General features: G+C 39.1%; 1 protein-coding gene across 3 annotated transcripts in view; it reads left to right on the top strand.

Annotated features, from left to right (window-relative positions):
* Positions 1–18,962, top strand: part of TET2 (tet methylcytosine dioxygenase 2) — a 70,907-nt gene extending 51,945 nt beyond the window's left edge. For 2 of the 3 annotated variants that reach the window (XM_021531459.4, XM_085578133.1), the window contains 8 exons: positions 466–556; positions 4,057–4,150; positions 5,287–5,495; positions 6,287–6,437; positions 8,581–8,670; positions 11,136–11,273; positions 12,606–12,966; positions 14,206–18,962. In XM_021531459.4, the coding sequence (XP_021387134.3) occupies positions 466–556; positions 4,057–4,150; positions 5,287–5,495; positions 6,287–6,437; positions 8,581–8,670; positions 11,136–11,273; positions 12,606–12,966; positions 14,206–15,620 (2,549 nt within the window). In that variant the 3' untranslated portion in view covers positions 15,621–18,962. The remainder of the gene's footprint in view (positions 1–465; positions 557–4,056; positions 4,151–5,286; positions 5,496–6,286; positions 6,438–8,580; positions 8,671–11,135; positions 11,274–12,605; positions 12,967–14,205) is intronic. The other variant, XM_021531460.4, reaches the window with a different exon arrangement.
* Positions 18,963–19,279: the final 317 nt, after the last annotated feature.

The following is a 19,279-nucleotide window of genomic DNA, read 5'->3' as shown; positions in this document are numbered from 1 at the left end:
CAGGAATTCTCTGTGTAACCTTAGTGGCCAGTTTTTCAAGCTGTAAGTTCCTGCACTGTCAAAAACAAGTATGATATAGCTCCCTAACATCAATATTTACTGCTATTATCCCATTTATCCTCCTTTCTACATACTGGGAGAGGAGGAAGTGGGAGAAGGAGAAACAATTGTTCGCTGATAACAGGAAAATGCCAATTTGAACGTCAGTGTAGAGCCTGAGATGTGGAATAATTGTTTGTTCTAGGGAAAGGCACACAATCCCTATCACAGCTGTTTGCAGGATTAGCCATTGCTTTGCATGTTTAGTACAAAGTGTGTGGGCAAATACCTTAGATGTAAGTGTTTGAAAACTGACCCCAGGCCCATACAGCATCTTCTAACAAGCTAGAGGTAAGCTTTGCAATGTGACATTTTACATGAAAGAATTAAGCTTCAAAGTAATAACCTTTATTTTGTTTTAAACAGAGCAAATTATTGAAAAAGATGAAGGTCCCTTCTATACCCATCTAGGAGCCGGTCCTAATGTGGCAGCTATTAGAGAAATCATGGAAGAAAGGTAATTAGTGCAAAGGCACAGAGCAGATTAACTTTATCCTTTTGTGGATGTCAGAATTTTTCCAGCTTTTGCACATAAAGAAATAAACAACTGCAAATCAAGTAATTACTTGTAGGCTTAGCTACTCCAGTGTTGCCAACATTACGCACCCTGCTATTCACCAGAGAGTCACAGTATTTGACAGGGCTAATAGTCTGCTGGCTGGCACGGGCTGTGCCCTGGGAGACAGATGCCAGCAAACCCAAGCCAGAACAAGTTCTCACCAGCCTGCCAAGCAAGGCTGCTGGCAGTGGCTGCAAAGGCAGGCATGGAGCTGGTGTTCCCTCTGGCTAGGAGAATGCCAGCGGAGAAGGAAGAGGAGGAAGAGCAGAATACCAAATTTCAACATTAGTTTCCCCTCACAAAATTACTAAATGTCTGAATCTCATTCATTCATGTCTAGAGGAGTGCCACAGAATTGCTGGGTGGGATTTCAGCCCAAGAATCGATAAGTAGTGTTGTGAGAAAACATTCCCCTGCCTTGGAGTATTGCACAAGTCCAGTCTTATCTTGATTATGGACAATCCCTGTCATCATGTTGCATCCTGTGGTATACTTATTACATCAAAGCCAACCAAACCAGGATTTTTTAAAGGCACAGAAAAGATATATGATATGTGCTGTTTAAAAATATGTGTAAGCACAAACCCCACCAGCCTACCTAAGATGTACAAATTAAAAGCTGTCACAAAAGTGATTTCTGCACTGTGAATTCTGCATTACTTGTAGCCAATAATGACCAGATTATTAGAGGTATGTGAGAATTCAGTTCCCCCCTGAACAAAGAAACAAAATAAAAACTCTTCAGTTAAGTCAGGGACAGATGGGAATTTGGTTTGTTCGTACCTTAAAAATCTGGACTCCAGAACAGCAGTTAAGCTCTAGCTAGTTGCAGAACCAAAAGCAAGTTGGCATTATTGCAGTACTGGGTCTGAGCTGAGGAGCACCATTTCTTAGTAAGGTCTGTTAGCTTGGGCTCATCACTGCACAACCATGGGGCACTTGTAGCCTATTAAACCCTTCAGATTAAATCTTAAGGTGCTTTCTCTTTCTTAGCACCTCTTTCCCTGTGACACTTGTGCATGGCTTGCCCCAGTAATTTTCAGCTTTGGGAGCAGCTTGAGTACATGTAAACTACACAAATCAGCTGCCTTCTGGGAAGGGAGAGTGATCACTGATTCTCTGAAGAAATTATTTACCATATGTTTTCTCCAGAGCGTTCATCAACTGATACATCTATTTAGTATTTACAAATAATAAATAAAAGAGGAAAGTTATTCATGTTGTAATGTCAATTATAGAGATGAATTTTTTTCTTTTTTTTTTTTTTTTTTTTTTTTTACGTTGGAAAGTAGTTTTTCATTCTTAATATTGACCTTACCTTTTTTCTTTTCTTTCTTGAATTTAATTTCTTTTAATGTTAGCAGAAGGAAAGTATGTGATATCATAGGTAATGTGCAACTAACTAATCTGCCAGGTTCAGCAGAGTATAGCAGGAGCCACGTGAACAATGGCTAGTGTTCAACTGTATGGTATGAACTATGAAATTCTCTGAACTCCAGAACTCATTAGTTAATTTTGTATCCCTAAGTAAAAAAGAACCAAACCCTTCGCTATAAAGATACTCTCAAGCATACATGTGCAGTTGGTGACATAAATCACAACTCAAGCACTTTTAACCTGGCTTCCAATGCATATGGATTGACTGTTAAGATATCAGCACTGCTAAAGAAGCCAGGACTTGGATTTAGACTTAGAATTAATATTTTATCTACATTAGAACTAATTTCTTGCAGAATCCGCAGTGGATACAGACATTTTACCTCTTCTTTCTCCCAATTCCTACTTCATGCTCAGTGAGATTTGCTCTAGTTTTAAAGCCAATCAGCTTTGGTCTGAAAGCAAGCATGACAAACATCAGGCACTAATTCCCTTGTGAATTGAAAAAAATTGGGATGAAGACCATTTAATTTCCAGTGTGTAGTACACAACATACTTCTATAGAGGCATCCACACAGTTGTCCTTCAATCCAGATTAGAAAACTGATAGAAAACATTAAGATCTAAAAATGTTTTTTGAATGTGGTTAATTAAAGAAACAAATAAATACTAATATCCAAGCTTAAGCAGGAAAAAGTGACCTAACAGTTGCCTGCAGAACATGTGTAGTACAACTTCATTTTGTTTATATCATTTCCTGTGACACTGAAACTTCACAATGAGATCACATCTAAAAATAAGCATTTTTCATTTCCTTTACAGGACAAAAGTTTAAATACAGATACTGGCCCTTAAATATATCACCAAGATTTTAATGCAAAAACAAGAGGAAAAAGGGTCAAAAGTCCTTAAGGCATCATTAAATGGCTGCATAAGAGGAATATACCTTGATTATTCTGTCAATAAAGGCAAAGAATAAGGAGACTGATTTAGTTAGTTCTCACTCTTGGGTATTAAAAGTTAACTGAAGTGAGAGTGGCAGCATTCCAGAAATGGTGATGGAAGTGCAGTTTGCCCAGTGCCCAAGGAGCAGCCAAGTGGCCAGGGTGGTTCAGTCTCTAACACTGTGGCCACTGTTGGTTCTGCCCTGGCCTCCCCTCAGCCCTGGTGTGCTCCTGGGCTCAGCAGGTGGGCAATCCCAGAGAAATGCCTAGAAATGGCTCAACACATCCAGCACTTTTTATTGAGTCAAGATATCCTTCATGTGGCATTTGCCACATATCTCCATCTGGAAAGTGGATCCTCTTTGCTCTGGTAAGAGCACTGCTTGCATATCGAGCTAGAGCCTGCCTTGAGACCATCATCCCCTTGTTTAAATCCTTCAGCAAGGGCTGAGCTTGCCCACCTTAGCTGCAAAAGGCACACAAATGGTGCTGACAGCACCTTGTGATCCTATCTGAAGTATAGAAGTCAAGTAGAAGTAAATAAGTTACAATTTATGAGCAGATTATAAAGGTAAAAAAATAGATATGAAACAAATTAATCCTGACTTAACTGATTCACACTAAGCCAGAAACAAGCACAGAAAATTAATAAAGTGAATGTTACATGCCAGCTGTTCCATGACAACTTAATTATGTACATTTCACAGAAACAACTTCAACCCAGAAATTAAAAGGAAAATATAAAATTCTTCACCAAAATAAAGAGACTTCTTAAAAAAAAAATCACTTTCAAAATGTCATCTATAACAAATGCTCTAAAGAAATGGCTAAAATATTTGGTAATATTACTGTGATAATGATAATTTTTACCCATCTGGGATGTATTAAAGATGTTTGCCTCTCTTAATATATCATTCCACCTCTGTAATAAAATCATGAAGACAAATGACATTGCACATCTTTCCCTGTAATGAATTTATTTTTATAAGATAAGATTGGCAAATGTACTCCATCTTTTCAGTGCTCACACATAACCACATGAATCTGCTTACTGTACATATTTTTGTTTTGTTTAAGATTTGGACAGAAGGGTAAAGCTATAAGGATTGAGAGGGTTGTCTACACTGGGAAAGAAGGCAAAAGTTCTCAAGGATGTCCAATTGCTAAATGGGTAAGTGATGTAAACAGATTAATGTAGTTTGGTATGATGGTTCATGTAGCTGACAGCAGTGACATGTGCTGTTAACTGACACTAGGAAACTTCAAATAGCTCAACAGCAGCAGTATAAGGGGTGCCTGTAGCCTGCTCCCACCCTTTTCTCACTCCATTGACTTGTTGCATGGAGAATAGCAAGAATAAAATTTAATTCAAAAGTATGAAAACCTAAGAAGAAGGGCATGTTTACTTAAAGTTTCGCACTGCCTGACATTTTCATTGCTGTTTAATTTTAGCCTACAAATAAGTCCAGTAAGTGCACCACTGTGATGTCTTTAAAATATCCTCCCAGTCTGAGAAAAGTGCTAAGACACCCTCCTAGCAAACACTGTTGTACTTTGGAACAAATTACTGAGTGGTTTGGATTGCTGGGGCAAGACAGCATGAGGAAAAACGAATACATTATAGTTTTTATGCATGCCAGACTGCACCTTTTTTAGGAAATGCTTCTCAGTGCTTATACTACTGGAAGGATACTGTTTTATTGGAAAAACATCTACTGCTTTCCTCCCAGCACTGTAATGTTTGTATGTAACAAGAGGAGGTCACAAAACTGTGAGGCTGGTTATGACTATAGCTGCTTAAGTTTGGAAGGGAAGGGGAGAGAGCTCCCAGTTATTTAGTCCCTTCCTTACTGCCGGCCTTTCTCTGCATGCTTTCTGCCCAAAGACAGGTGTCCACTACTCAGCTCAGTGCAGGGAGACGCCTCACTGCTCACTTCCTCTTACTCATCAGTCAGTCTGGGCCACAATCGTAACACAGATTCAGGAGAGGAATCCTGCTGAATCAGAGCATGGAAGCTACTTTTATAAAGTTGGTTTTCACCACCACAGCTTTCCATGCCATCAGTCAACCTCTTAGAGTCAGCTTCATTAAACACAATGGGTAGCCTTGCCATATCACAGTGAGAAAAACAGACTGAATTGCCAGAAGAGAGGATACAAGAAGAAGTACAAGAAAAAAGAGGATACAAGTAGAAGTAACCTCCCCACACACACAGTAATGCTGAGGTTTCCTACTCTCTTGCTCTTCACATTAAGAACGGCACCGTTTGTGTTGGGGCTCTGGGGTGTGTGTTGCTGTACATGCAGGTAGTCCGCAGAAGCAGTCAGGAGGAGAAGCTGCTCTGCTTGGTGCGCGAGCGAGCAGGACACACGTGTGAGACGGCTGTCATCGTGATTCTCATCCTGGTCTGGGAGGGAATCCCAACCAGCCTGGCCGACAGGCTCTACTCGGAACTCACCGACACCCTGAGGAAGTACGGCACGCTCACCAACCGCCGCTGCGCCCTGAACGAAGAGTAAGTGGAGCAAAGGCTGTGCTCACCAAACCTGCAGCCCCATCTTCAGACCCAGCACCTCTACACATGCTGTTTACCCTGAAACATCTACAACCTTCCTAGCTGTTTCCTGTGGTTTGAAAACCCACGAATTTTGTAGGAAACCCAAAGTAAACACTCTTGTAAATAGTTGGAAGCATCTCAATATATTTAAAAGAAGAGATCTCAGCAGGGGCCAGGATAGCTCATACCTCAACATTGAAATAAAAGCTGGGTGCACTAAATCATACTTGTGAAATCTGACACAGACTAGCCTCAGTCTAAAGAAATTGCACTGTATCTCTTTCCCATTCCCTTCTGAGAGACAAGAACATTTAGACCAAAATTACCACAGCTATCATTGTATGTTACTTTGGCTTCATGGGTAGAATCATATTTCAGGAATTATTGCTTAGCCCCTGTCAGAGTGCTCCAACATTCCTGCAGGGCTGTCAGCACAAGCCCTGAGGCACTATGAATATCAGTACCTAACAAGGCACCACACAAACATACCCTCACCCGTGCAAAGCCATGTTTCTCACACAAGTGTAGAACCCCCAAAGATCCTGCTCTATAACCATGAAATTATTCACTCTGATAAATTCTTCTGTTATGATGTGTATGTCTCCCTCTTGCATTTCTTCATTGTTTACTGGTGGAAGATTATCCACACCGCTGATTCCCTGAAGCACTGGCAGAACGCTGATGGCCACTGCCAGAGCACCACAGGAGGACCTGCCTGCTGCTAACAGCTGTGCTCTCTTATCTTTTAGACGGAATTGTGCATGCCAAGGGCTGGACCCTGAAACTTGTGGTGCTTCATTTTCCTTTGGTTGCTCCTGGAGCATGTATTACAATGGTTGTAAGTTTGCCAGAAGCAAGATTCCAAGAAAGTTTAAGCTGATGGGAGATGACCCAAAAGAGGTTGGTGTCCATTTCGGAAATGAGCTTCATTTGCAAAGAAATGTTTTCTGTCACTCTGTAAATAGAGATATAGTACAAGAGAGCAGGGCCCGAGGCCTCCCTGAGTGCTGTACATGTAGGGTAATTAAATAACTGCCAGTCAAAACCGATTGATTCCAGTCACTGAGCCAGCTGAATCGACTGTCCAAATTCTGACAGCTGGTAAAAGCCCTGAGACTTGAAACCATGTTTTCAGGCTTTCACAATTAGAGGAGAAGGCATGGCCTGAATAATTCTGCCTGCATTAGGCCTGCATTTGAGCATTCCCCAGTGGCACAATGGAAGGTTTACCAGCTAATGGCACATAACACTGCAACTGGGAACCAGAGCAGACTGGTTCAATGGAGAAAAACATGATGAAACTCTGAGATGACAATAGGAAGAGAATAGGAAGACTCATTCTACATACAGTCCTGCCCCACTGAATGTTTCCAGACTGGGCTCTGTGTTACAACAAAGTGGCAAATGTTGAAAATGAGCCTTAGCCTGGACACAAAATACCTTGAAGTTATGACTGCAGTGAGTCCTGGACACCTCCAGCAAGTCATGTGAAGCTCCAGTGGCCCGGTCTGCTTTCTGGCAAGGATGTGCAGATTTAGTCCCTTGCCTGTGTACTGGCATGTTGGTGCAGTTTCACAGTATTCTGATGTCTTACACAAATCCAAGCATTACTGTCTCATCATCAGAGACAGGTAATTCCACATCCTATAGCCTGTGCTGAAAAGAGTGCACTGTTCAGAATATCATAACTAACATACAGGTTTTCCTGACCAGTGCTCTTCTGCAGCACCAAGAACTACAGAATAGCTCTCCTTCATACATGCTGTGGCACAAAGCTTTGCTTATCACAACCTGCAGTCCTAAACTATCTACATTTCTAAGATGGATACCTGGCCAGAGCACACCAGGGCACTCTTCCAACTTGCATTCTTGGATTTACTTCCTATGGAAGCCAGATTTGTGCAGGAAAGATGGCTTTACCCTCTAGTCCTGGTCCCAAAGTTGGGGGCAGCCAAAGCATGCATCCAGACCAGGGGCTGGGTTCCATAGCACAGTCACAATTTATATGCAGCACAAACAGAATCCTCACCAATAAAAACTAGAAGATACACTAACAAACGCTAACTTACAGGCCATACAAAAATCCACATTCTGGCAGCAGGCATGAGGTCACAGCAAGATATTTTTTGACAATTTAATGTCAAACCAAACTAGGATATTGTCCCGTAGTAGGGAACACAAACTTTCAACTCACCCAATGCATTCCTCCCTGAAACCTGTTTTTTCACAGCTCTTCACATCTTCTTTAAATACAAAAACTCCTAAAAACAAATACATCACTCCAGTATGCCACCATTCTGTATGCAGAATGATAAGGGCCTGTATGCAAAATGAAAGATAAGGGCCTCATATACAAGGGAGGTTTTGAATTTGGGATTCTCAGCCTTAGATGATGGGGAACAACTCTGGAGTATGTTATTAGATTATTTTTTTTTAAACGCTTTATTTTTATAGTGTACAATTTATAGAAAAAAGGAAGTGTGGTCATTCCCACCTCCATATCACCAATTACTAGACACATCCATTCATTGCTTAAGGATTGGGAACTTTTTGAAGGCTGCAATATTTAAATTTCTGCATGTAAAAATATTTCAGTATGTCAACGTGTTGTCATTGCAATGTGCAAACCCAATTAGCCATATTTACTTGGGCCATTCTGATGTTATTTCTCTCAAGCTTCCTGAAGAATATTATTTTCTCACAACTCCAAAAAGGAAAATAATGAGGATATCATATTTAGATCTAAAATATATCCATGCTGAAGAATATGATTTTTCTTAATATAAAACAAATTAAGTGTATAGTATATGATGTTCTATTTCAGGCCTTCCGCTACACTGCTATAACTGTTTCATTCCTTTAAAGGCCTTGGAACAGTGACATTAAAAGGAGATTCACAACAGTCACTGTCTAAACACCAGTGATACTGGTTTATGCCTTTACACAACTGTCAGTGTAAAGCAAATTGTGTAAAGACCCTAACTTGTTGGATTCCATATGTACAGTATGGAAGTGTTATTGAACCCTATTTCATCTCTAACAGGAAGAAAAACTAGAATCCCATTTGCAGAATCTATCAACCCTGATGGCACCTACCTACAAGAAGCTTGCACCCGATGCATATAACAACCAGGTATGATGAGGAAAAAAGGAATATGAGCAGTCATGGAAATAACCTGATTTTTAAGATACTTTCCAATCCTTCAGCCTTGCACCAAACCATTATATACATTTCATGCTGACTTTTCTTTGATATCAACATGAAGACAAATAGAAATGAACAATTTCACTTCAAATGCTCTCACAAGTAAAACTAGCAGTATTTGGTCCACTAAATAAAATTAACCTTTCAGCTACATCAACATGATAAAATTATTTCACTCTTCAGCTCCAAAATATAAATTCTCAATTTAGTGTGAATTATCATCCAAACCAACAAAGCTGTCATGTATATGGTGTGAGATTGGCAACAGTTTCCACTCAAGTCCTGAAGCCACAGTTTCAGTTCTGCTCTCTCAAGCAGCAGATGAATTTAGTTTTCACCAAAACTGCCTTTATGAACGTGCTCTTAAAGTGAAGTTCTATATTTGAACACACTTAGCCCTGTGTATGCACACAACTGCCTGCACCAGCCTTCTTGCATGAGGGGATCCGTTCTCAGACATGTTCAGAGCTCTGATGAGGTTCCGAGTGTGGCTGTGTCTTGTCTACATCTCATTACAAAATGTCTTTCAGATAGTTACACCAAAATTTGACAGCACTCCACTTGCAAACATGTAACTGTTGACCTTACTTTCATTGCTCAGGTTTACTTCTATTAGGAACATTCACAGAACTTGCAGTCCCCAAACTTTCAGCATCTACTGCAAACTGTGACATCACAGTTTCATAATTTTCAGCTTTAACAGAAACAGTAAATTAATACAAAACCATCCATCATTATCTGCTGCAAAATTCACTCCTTTACTGTGTATTTAGTAGCAGCTAGACAGGGTAAGCAGACTCAGTGCAGATGTACCCAGTTCCACTTACCTGATCAGATAATGTTTGGAGACTCATTATGGAGAAAACTGTGGCCATGTGCCCACTAGCTGTAGTTATCTGTTCAAATATCTGAGAGACATTCACAAGAGAAAATAGGAAGAGAAAGAAAATAAAAATGAGGTGGTGAACAACAAATTGTTTCTTTGTTTGGGCTGCTTTTCTTTTCCCACAAAAATTCACTTAAGAACTTTTCTCCAAGTAAACTGTGGTGCTACCAAACATTTGTTGAAAATACATGATTTTACAAGTTTCAATTTTTACCTTCTGTAATAAAGCATGCATATAGCTTGGCTTATTTTAGGAGTTTCATGTAGACCTTGTATTTGTGGAGAAACTGTATTTGAGCTACTGTCAGTGGCTTTAAAGGGGGATGATTGAGTTCTAATTTGTATGATATTGTAAAAGGTTTGAAAACCAAAAAAGCACTAAAATCAAATTTCAAATTCCCAGATTTATTCTAATTCAGATCTGGACCATTTCTTCGATTACAACCAAGAACTGGAAAGGGACTGTTTCCCAACTGGACCAAACAGAACATTTCAGAGAACAGCTAAACCTGTATAGTTTGATCAGACAATTATAGTCTGGCTAACATTTCAGACCACTCACATTTAATTCCAAAGAAGTTTACACAGTTTTCAAGGTTTTTTCTCCTTTTGTTTTCAGATTCCAGGGAAGTAAATAATCCAGATTTGAAAAATAAATGTCTGTGAGCAGACTAGACATATTTTTAGTGATTTTGAATGTAGACTTGGCAAAGCATTTAATTTGACCTTAACTTAAAAAGAGATCCATTAAGTTCCATTAAGTGTGGATTTTCTGTGCATTCACTTGGAAAGGTTCAGGATTTTCAGCAAGGCATTTTATAAATGTGGTTTCATTTTTAATTTTCGAAATAAAATTGAAATAATAATTTTCTTAAGGCTTTATCTTCCATTACAGAATCCTTTCTTTTTGTATAAGGTGTGTTGTTGCATTATGAGTTCTTTGTAAAGCTCCTTAATAATGACTGCATGGGTACAAATTACTGTCTTGACTGAATTCTCTCTTGTTGTAGTCAGGGGTTAGATTTGTACTTAACATAATGAAATACATGTTTAACATGCCAAAATATTACAAATCAAAAAGTAAATTATTATTTTTCATTAAGTCATTCTGAAGTCAGTTTTCTAAAGCCACTTTCCCTTAATAGCTTGGTATACTTCCAGTCTACACAAACATATCGCTCTCAGAGTGCCAGTCACGGAAACCATGCACTGCATTTGTCATGTAAAAACACCAACCCCTGGCAGAAAACCAGGAGTAATACACAAAGAAAAGTATTAGTGACTAATTTCACGGTCACGCCAGAGACTGAAGGTACCAGGGAACAAAGCAACTAGGAATGAAGCATGGATACAAAACGGCCATCGAATTGCTGTAGTTTATTTGCTTTCAAGATGTGTTTGTTGTCACCTCCAAGAGATGAGGAAGGCCTGCCCTTTGTCACAGCAGAGCATTCCTTGTGCACTCAGTGTCCTGGAGCACCCAGTGAAACCTGTCCTGTCTCTCCAGATCGAGTACGAGCACAGAGCACCTGAGTGTCGCCTGGGTTTGAAGGAAGGTCGCCCATTCTCAGGGGTCACTGCCTGCCTCGACTTCTGTGCTCATGCTCACAGAGACTTGCACAATATGCAAAATGGGAGTACTCTGGTAAGTCTGGGGTGTGTAACAGCCTCCTCACTTCAGCACTCAGCTCCAGGCTTTGATTCATTATCTCCTTTCTGTTTACATTTATACTGCATAATGCAAATCAGTAAAAAAAAACCCATTAGGCAGTAACTGAGCTAACTTACTACCCCCTACACATTCTTCTTCCAAATGAATGAGATTATGGTGTATTAAAGAAAGGTTTAACACAGACTTAGTAAAAGAGAGACTGTGGACACCATGGAAAGAAGGTCCCAGCAGCACTGAAATGCCTGCTTCAGTGTTCCTGGCACAAAATGGCTCATTTTTATCCTCTTGAAACCCTTCTTCTTCTAACAACTTTGGACTATATCTTCTAACAAAATAAAAGTAGAAACAAATAACTTCTCTCTAAGAGAGTTTTGGAAAATTCTGATTTTATTCCTTCTTTGGATGAGCAGAAGGTCTGCAAGTCCATGTACCCTTGACTTTCCTCAGTTCTGATTTCTGGCAGGTACAGCAGAAGTTCTGTAGAAGATACTAGAAAAACAAGCTGGTTTTGAATGGGTATTGGATTATTTCTGTGACAAAACAGTTGGGCCAAACATAGGGAAGAATACTCCTAAGGCTGTAGTTAAAAGCAACTCCCTAGATTCACAGTGCAGCTCTTAATTATGACCGAAGAGAGTATCTGTCTTTTTAATTCAAATTGAATTTTTCCTGTTTCCAGGGTCTGACTTAATTCACAAGTTAATAACCACCAACACAATGGACATTTCCAGTGGAGCTTTCTTCCCAAAGCTGGGACAATGATTTTGCTGCAGTATATGTCCCTTTCAGCACCTTTTTCCACAAAGATCCTCCCAATACCTGTTCTAGCTAGAACTAATACAACAGGCTTGCTGCATTACAACTTCCCTAAATCTTGTTATTAACATTACAGTTACACTGTAAAGGTGGTGTGAAGTACAACACCAGTGTGTTATATTGCACACTCTCTCTAATAGGTATGTATTGTAGTGAAAGAATCTTCAGGTGAGTACAAAGTCCCAGATTCCACTGCTTTAGCTCTCTGGCCACAGTACAATGGATCACAGAGTTTTTTCACATGAGGGTAATCCCTAACTATACTGTTCATTTCAGCACAAGAAATAGATATCTATATGCCTTCTGTTTCTTCTAACGCTGTCCAACAAAGTAATGAAGAAATTACATTTGTAGGCTTGTTGTGATATGTAAAAATTGCAAAGAGACTTACAGTTTACAAAGAGATTGCCAGATGTCACTGCTGACAGTGTCAGGGCAAGACACAATGCAGATGTAGAGTCTCAGATCTCTAATACACTTTTCTAACAGGTTTGCACGCTGACTAGAGAAGACAATCGCGAAATTGGCCAAACACCAGAAGATGAGCAGCTCCACGTGCTCCCATTATACAAAGTCTCTGATGTGGATGAGTTTGGAAGCACTGAGGGCCAGGAGGAGAAGAAGAGGAATGGCAGCATCCAGGTCCTTACCTCCTTTCGACGAAAAGTACGGATGTTAGCAGAGCCCGTTAAGACCTGTCGGCAGAGGAAGCTAGAAGCAAAGAAAGCAGCTGCAGAAAAGCTTTCCTCCTTGGAGAATGGGTCTAGCAAAGCTGAGAGAGAGAAGTCTGCTGCAGCACGCAACAAGCAAGGCACCTCTGAAGCAGCAGGTCATGCAAAGCAGCTGGCAGGTAAACACAGGAATCTGAGCGGGGTCAGCAGTGGTAAGCATCCCACAAATCAGGGCCAGTTATACTCAGCCTCAAGAAAACCATTATTTTCAGCCCAAGAATGTATTGAAGTAAAAAGGCAAGAGATTTCTTGAAAGCGAATATCAATATTATATAAATACTAGAGTGCCAAATTTGGTACAACTCCAGAGAAGAAAAAAATAAAAAAAAAGTTGCAATGAGAAATCCTTTACTGTTGGATAGTTAACACTTGTAGAAATCTAGAAACAAACTCTGCTTGTCATCCAGCGTATCGTAAAGTATCTTTAAAGGACAAGTAGTGCTAGAACCCATGAAGAGAAGTGTGTGGTTCTGCTGCCAAAGAATGACCTACGCATCACTCAATGTCTGCCACTGTTACAGAGCACCTCCTAATTTCAGGAGATACAAGTATAACCTCTTTACCACTACTTATATTCTCTGTCTCAAGACCAAAAGCAAAGCAGGTTTTCCATAGTGGATTAAGAGTTTATGGCAGATTTGAGAGTCCTGAGCAAAGGAGTTATCAGAACTATTTTACTGTTGCAGCAGTATTCCCAGAGAGGAAAAAAGTGATACATCCAGGGCCACCCAGAAGGTCACTGAAATACCTAAGAATAGAAGTCAGCTGTCCCATGACCCAGGCAAGGGTTATGAACATTAAATTACGCCATTGCACTTTAATGAATGTTATTTCTGCTCTTATGTCTTCAGTTAATCTCACTTATTACTGCACTGTTCTGTCTATCAGTGAACATTGGTTTTAACATACTGCTAGGAACATTTCTTGGAGTCAGTTCTATTCATGTAGATTAGAAGAATTATTTATTCTTGGGAGAAGAAAGTCACTTTGTGCATGGCTGTTTTGGGAGCACTTTGACACTTCATTTCATGGGCTACTTAAAAGATTATTCAACTCTTTGGATTTTGTGCATGTGACTGAACAGACTGCACTGTCCTCTTTTCCCCACTACCACTAGCACCTGATCTTGTTGGACACATGCCAAAAAGGAAGAGTAGCCTTAGTATTCATTCAGCTTCTTAAAGGATGATGTTTGAGATATGAGAAAGGGAGTGTCTGTTAATGAGTCTATTTTTCTTAGAAATTTCATATAAAGTATGTAGTTTGTTGGGTGGTTGGTTGGTTTGGGGCCTTTTTTTTAAAAGCCTGTTTGTTGTGTGGTTGTTTTTTTTTTTTTTTTTTCCTTTTTACGTCTACAGATCTTTTACGTCTTTCAGGACCAGCCACACAACAACAGCAGCAGCAGCAACAACATCCACAGCGTTCTCTCCCTAACAACCCTCAATCAAGTCCCATTAACTCTTACTCGGGTTCAGGTTCTGCAAATCTCTATGGAAGGTTGCCTAATCCAGCCAGTGCTTATCCAAACTCTTCATACACTTCAGATCCATATGGAGGGTCCAATCCCGTGAACCTCTATCCAACCTCATCACAGTCTGCGGGGTCTTATTTGAATTCTTCCAGTCCCATGAACCCTTATTCTGGATCTTTAAGTCAAAATAACCAATATCCCCCCTACCAATGCAATGGAAACATAGCTATGGACAACTGCCCCTCTTACTTGGGCTCCTACTCTTCCCAGCATCAGCACATGGACTTGTATAGTTGCCAGAGCCAAGACCATATGTCTAAACTAAGCCTACCACCCATTCAAACATTATACCAGCACAGGTTTGGGAATAACCAGAGTTTTGGTCCTAAGTACTTGAATTACGGAAACCAAAATATGCAGGTAGACTCCTTCAGTAATTGCACCATTAGACCAAATTTACACCACGTAGGGTCATTTTCCTCTTTCTCAACCCATGAGGCCAATGGCCATTTTATGGAGGTTGCCTCAAGGTTAAAATCTAATCTGAGTAATCCCAGCATGGATTATGCCTCCATGAGTAAAACAGGTGAACATCATCACACGCAACCCCCTCCACATTTATCACATGACTACCATTCTGCTCCGAGTATATTTAGTGGTTCTCCTAATTCACTGCATCTCCAAAATAAAGATAATGAAATTATTTCACATGCAGTTAATGGTTTGTCTAACATGCTTCCAGGTCAAAACCATGACAGGACTACTCCCCAGGGTGGTTTAGATAAAACTGACGTGCTGAATCCAGAAAAAGCAGAGGATCCCGATGAAGTCTGGTCAGATAGTGAGCAGAACTTTCTGGATCCAGAAATTGGAGGAGTGGCAGTTGCTCCATCTCATGGGTCAATTCTCATAGAGTGTGCAAAACGCGAGCTCCACGCAACGACTCCCTTAAAAAATCCCAACAGGAACCATCCCACCAGAATATCCCTTGTATTTTACCAGCACAAGAGCATGAATGAGCCAAAACATGGTCTGGCTCTGTGGGAGGCAAAGATGGCTGAGAAGGCAAGAGAGAAAGAAGAGGAATGCGAGAAGTACGGCCCAGACTACGTGCCTCAGAAATCCTACGGCAAAAAAGCCAAGCGGGAGCCTGTGGAGCCCCACGAGCCCTCTGAGCCAACGTACCTGCGCTTCATCAAGTCCCTGGCACAAAGGACACTGTCAGTCACCACGGACTCCACCGTCACCACATCTCCATATGCCTTTACACGGGTTACAGGGCCTTACAACCGATATATCTGACTTCACACCTTGGTTGGTTACCTCATTTGAAAAAACACCTTGTCACTAGGGCAGTGGTGCTTTAGGTTTTGTGGAAGGCAAGGGTGGAGAAGAAAACTTTTTACGGAGCTCATCGGTGGAAAAAGCCTCGGCACACCAGCAAAAAGAGGTAAATCTCACAAGAGCACTTGTTTTCCACTGATTTCTAAGTGGTCACAGATGGCATGTAGGAAACAGACCAAAGCATCCTATGCAAAAAAAAAAAAAAAAATTAAAAAAATAGAAGAAGGATATAAAAGGAAAGAAGGAGAGAACACAACAAAAAAGTGTTTCACAATTTATATTGGAAAACACTGGCTGTATTACCGAAAGAGATAATCTGCAAATGGATTTTTTTTTCCTTACAGCTTTTCACATCTGTGGCCACTTTTAATGTCATCAAGTTTGCATAGTCATGGAACAGGAGCAAAAACAACCCTAAAAAATAATACTGTAGTATTACAGCTGCAGGAATCTTAAAATAACATCTGGTGCTGAATCTATGATGTACTGAAATACTGGAATTATGGCTTTTTAACATGTAGTTTTTACTGTACTCTTAATAGGTTTTTGATTTTATTTAACAAAGTAGATAAGACAAATAGCAAAACACTGAATTTGTTTGATTATTCTAAAATCATGGTGCTATCCAAAAGAATGGTGTCTTTATTTTATCAGTGAAACAGTTAATGCCTTTATAACAAAATGTCAATGATGTAGTCAAATGTTCTTCAGCAACAGGGAGGACCTTTTCATTCATGTATGTATTGAAGTTACCTGGTGTTAAAATAAGCTTACTTTTTAACATATGGGAATTACAAAGACCTCTGGATTTTGCTCATCCAGTCAAGTCCTAGAAAAGGACAATAAAATAGAGAGATATTTTTTTTAAATAGTGTTTCAAAAGCACTTTGTCTACCTAAGCTTGGCAACTTGAACAATGCTAAGGTACTAAGACATTAAAAAAAAAAAAGAAAAAGAGTTTACTTTGATTTTAAAATGCAAATATAATTTTTTTAAACTAAAAAAGCTTTTAAGTACTTTTGGTTTAGCCATGCATCAGCTAGTGGGCTACATATCCATTTTTAATACAGTCAGTTATGGTAAAAATGGGGCTTACTGGATATAAGGGAATATTTTAGTACACAAAACACATTTTTTTCTGGTGCTCATCTCACACAGCTATACTGTAAACTGTTTTCTACAATTATTATGACAAGTTCATTGCTCAAATATGTACAGTTTTAAGGAAAGAATTTTATATTAACCACAGGTAATAATTAGCAGCATGCAACAGACTACACCTAGTTAGCTTGGGCTTCTGCTGTTTCTAGAGATCTGTGCGCTCCCACTATGGAATGGCAGAACTGCTTTTGTGTTGATAATTATGTACATTGTGGTGCAAGTCATTTCTTGGTGCAAGTGGCCTCTTTTCCAGAAAGACTGAGCAGACCGATGCCTACACAAGATGAATGAAACAGGGTTAGTTCTGTGCGATTCCTTTGATTAACAGAAAAAAAAAAAAATAGGCAGCTGGCTTGCTGTGGTGGTTTTAAATCATTAATTTCTATTAAAAAAATTTAAAAAGCAGGAGAGTTGTATAGTAAATTAAATTGTAAACAAAACTTTTTTTAATGCAATGCTTTAGTATTTTAGTACTGTAAAAATATTAAATCTATATATATTTGGGTTTTGAGCTGAATTCACATCATGGTGCTACTCAGCCTGCTACAAATATATCATAATGTGAGCTAAAAATACATTAAAAGGTTTGAGTGATGTTCCTACTTGTCATATACCTCAACACTAGTTTGGCAATAGGATATTGAACTGAGTGTGAAAGTTTATATATTATATACCATCTTTTTCCCCCAATAGCCTTTGAAAAAAACAAAAAAAAAAAGTAAACAAAAAACTCTCAATACTTGACATTTTAGCAAGTATAACTTGAACTTCAACTTTTTTTTTTTTTTGGTTCTAAAAATTCAGGGATATTTCAGCTCATGTTCTCCTATGCCAACGTGTCACCTGTGTGTATGTAAAGCTGTTGTAGGTTAAATATATTATTCTTGGGTTTTTTGTTTTTGTTTTGTTGTTTTTTGTTTTTTTTTTTTAGGGATTTAATGTTTTTCTTTTGAATCCCTTCTCTTATTTTTCTTGTACATGTATTGTGTAACTAAAACTAATTTTGTAAATTTGTTAGCTCTTTTTATTGTAACAGAAGTGTTTAAGAGATTTAGAATGTTTTGACTGTTTCAAATGATTAAACAAAAAGAAAGTAGAATGCACTGAGTTGATTAAAGGGAAAAATTAAGGCAGGGGTTTGGCAAGTGACTGTTTGCTAGAGTTGTTCAAGTCACTCTCTAAACAAGGTTTCTTGGATACTGTAATGAATAAAATAAAATATAAAAAGGTACAGTCAGTACAAGGGCTTCCCTAAACATGCAAACCTCCATGTCCCAGCTATATCTTGTGCAATATACTGTAAGATTAAGTTTGGTCAAAAGAAATTCTATCCAACAGAACCACAACCTAACTCAAATAAATCAAAGGAGGCCTTTGGGTTTAACGGTCAAATATTTATTACGGCAATTTTGGTTTTTCTCAGTCTGTGACTTTATCCACTCATTGAAACAAAAGTTTCGCCTTTTTGGTAAAAAAATGATGGTTATATGTCAGATTAAGTAAATCATTATATACCTTCATCTTTTGGTGATTTTTCTTTTAAAAATCCTATCTAATTCATGTAATCCATAGTAGATGTTTGGTTAATATGCCGTGCACCGTCATTTGCCAAACTGCTGGCAGCAGGAGCAGGAAGTTTAATTGGCGAATCAGTTTTGTATTGTAAATACCTGAGCTATAATTTTTGGTGTACAGAACCCTGCCTCAGTTGGAACGAATGACAAAGCAGACAGAGTTGCTTGTATAGGATTATCAGGTCGATTATAGCCATACTTGAAGATGCTTCTGAGAGTTGTCAACTTTACTTGAATGAATTTTTCATCTTGATTGACGCACAGCAGTATAAAGTTCACTTCTAAAGCTAGCGGTTAACTTGTGTAGGAAACTTTAGCAGTTTGACACTAAGGTAATGAACTTCTGTGTGCATTTTCTATGCTTATGTTCTACTTTTTTTTTACTTTAGTTTCATTCATTTTCATGAGATGTTTGGTATGTCTATAAAAAGAATCCAAGGATGGTTATAAATACTGTAAGTATTGTAATGTAATGCAGGTTATTTGAAAGCTGTTTATTATTATATCATTCCTGATAACGCTGAGATGTGGGTGTTTTTAATAAAATTTATATTTATTTAATGCACTCTAAGTCTGTCTTGCAGAAACTTGTCTTTCCTTGTCATTTTTACCAGCTAGCAGCAAAGCAGGCATAACGCTCAAACAAAGTGCATCACCAGGGACTTCAAAACAGGAAGCCAAGACATCACATTTATTCCTAGTGCTGCTTTGACTCTTACCTCTAACAGTTTGGGACGCAGGCTGCTGAGCCCACACTACTGCTCCATAAAATCTGTGTTTACAGGGAAGGAGGGAGGCTTTTTTATGGACAGGAAGAGACAGTAGAGCTTAACTGCTGTTTTTCCACTGGTGTTTGTGTACACAAATGAATATAGCATATTC

Source organism: Lonchura striata, chromosome 4, assembly GCF_050655825.1.
Source record: "Lonchura striata isolate lonStrDom1 chromosome 4, ASM5065582v1, whole genome shotgun sequence".
Taxonomy (NCBI): Eukaryota; Metazoa; Chordata; class Aves; order Passeriformes; family Estrildidae; genus Lonchura; species Lonchura striata.
Note: the sequence above shows the minus strand (reverse complement) of the source record. Positions and strands in the feature narration are given on the sequence as shown.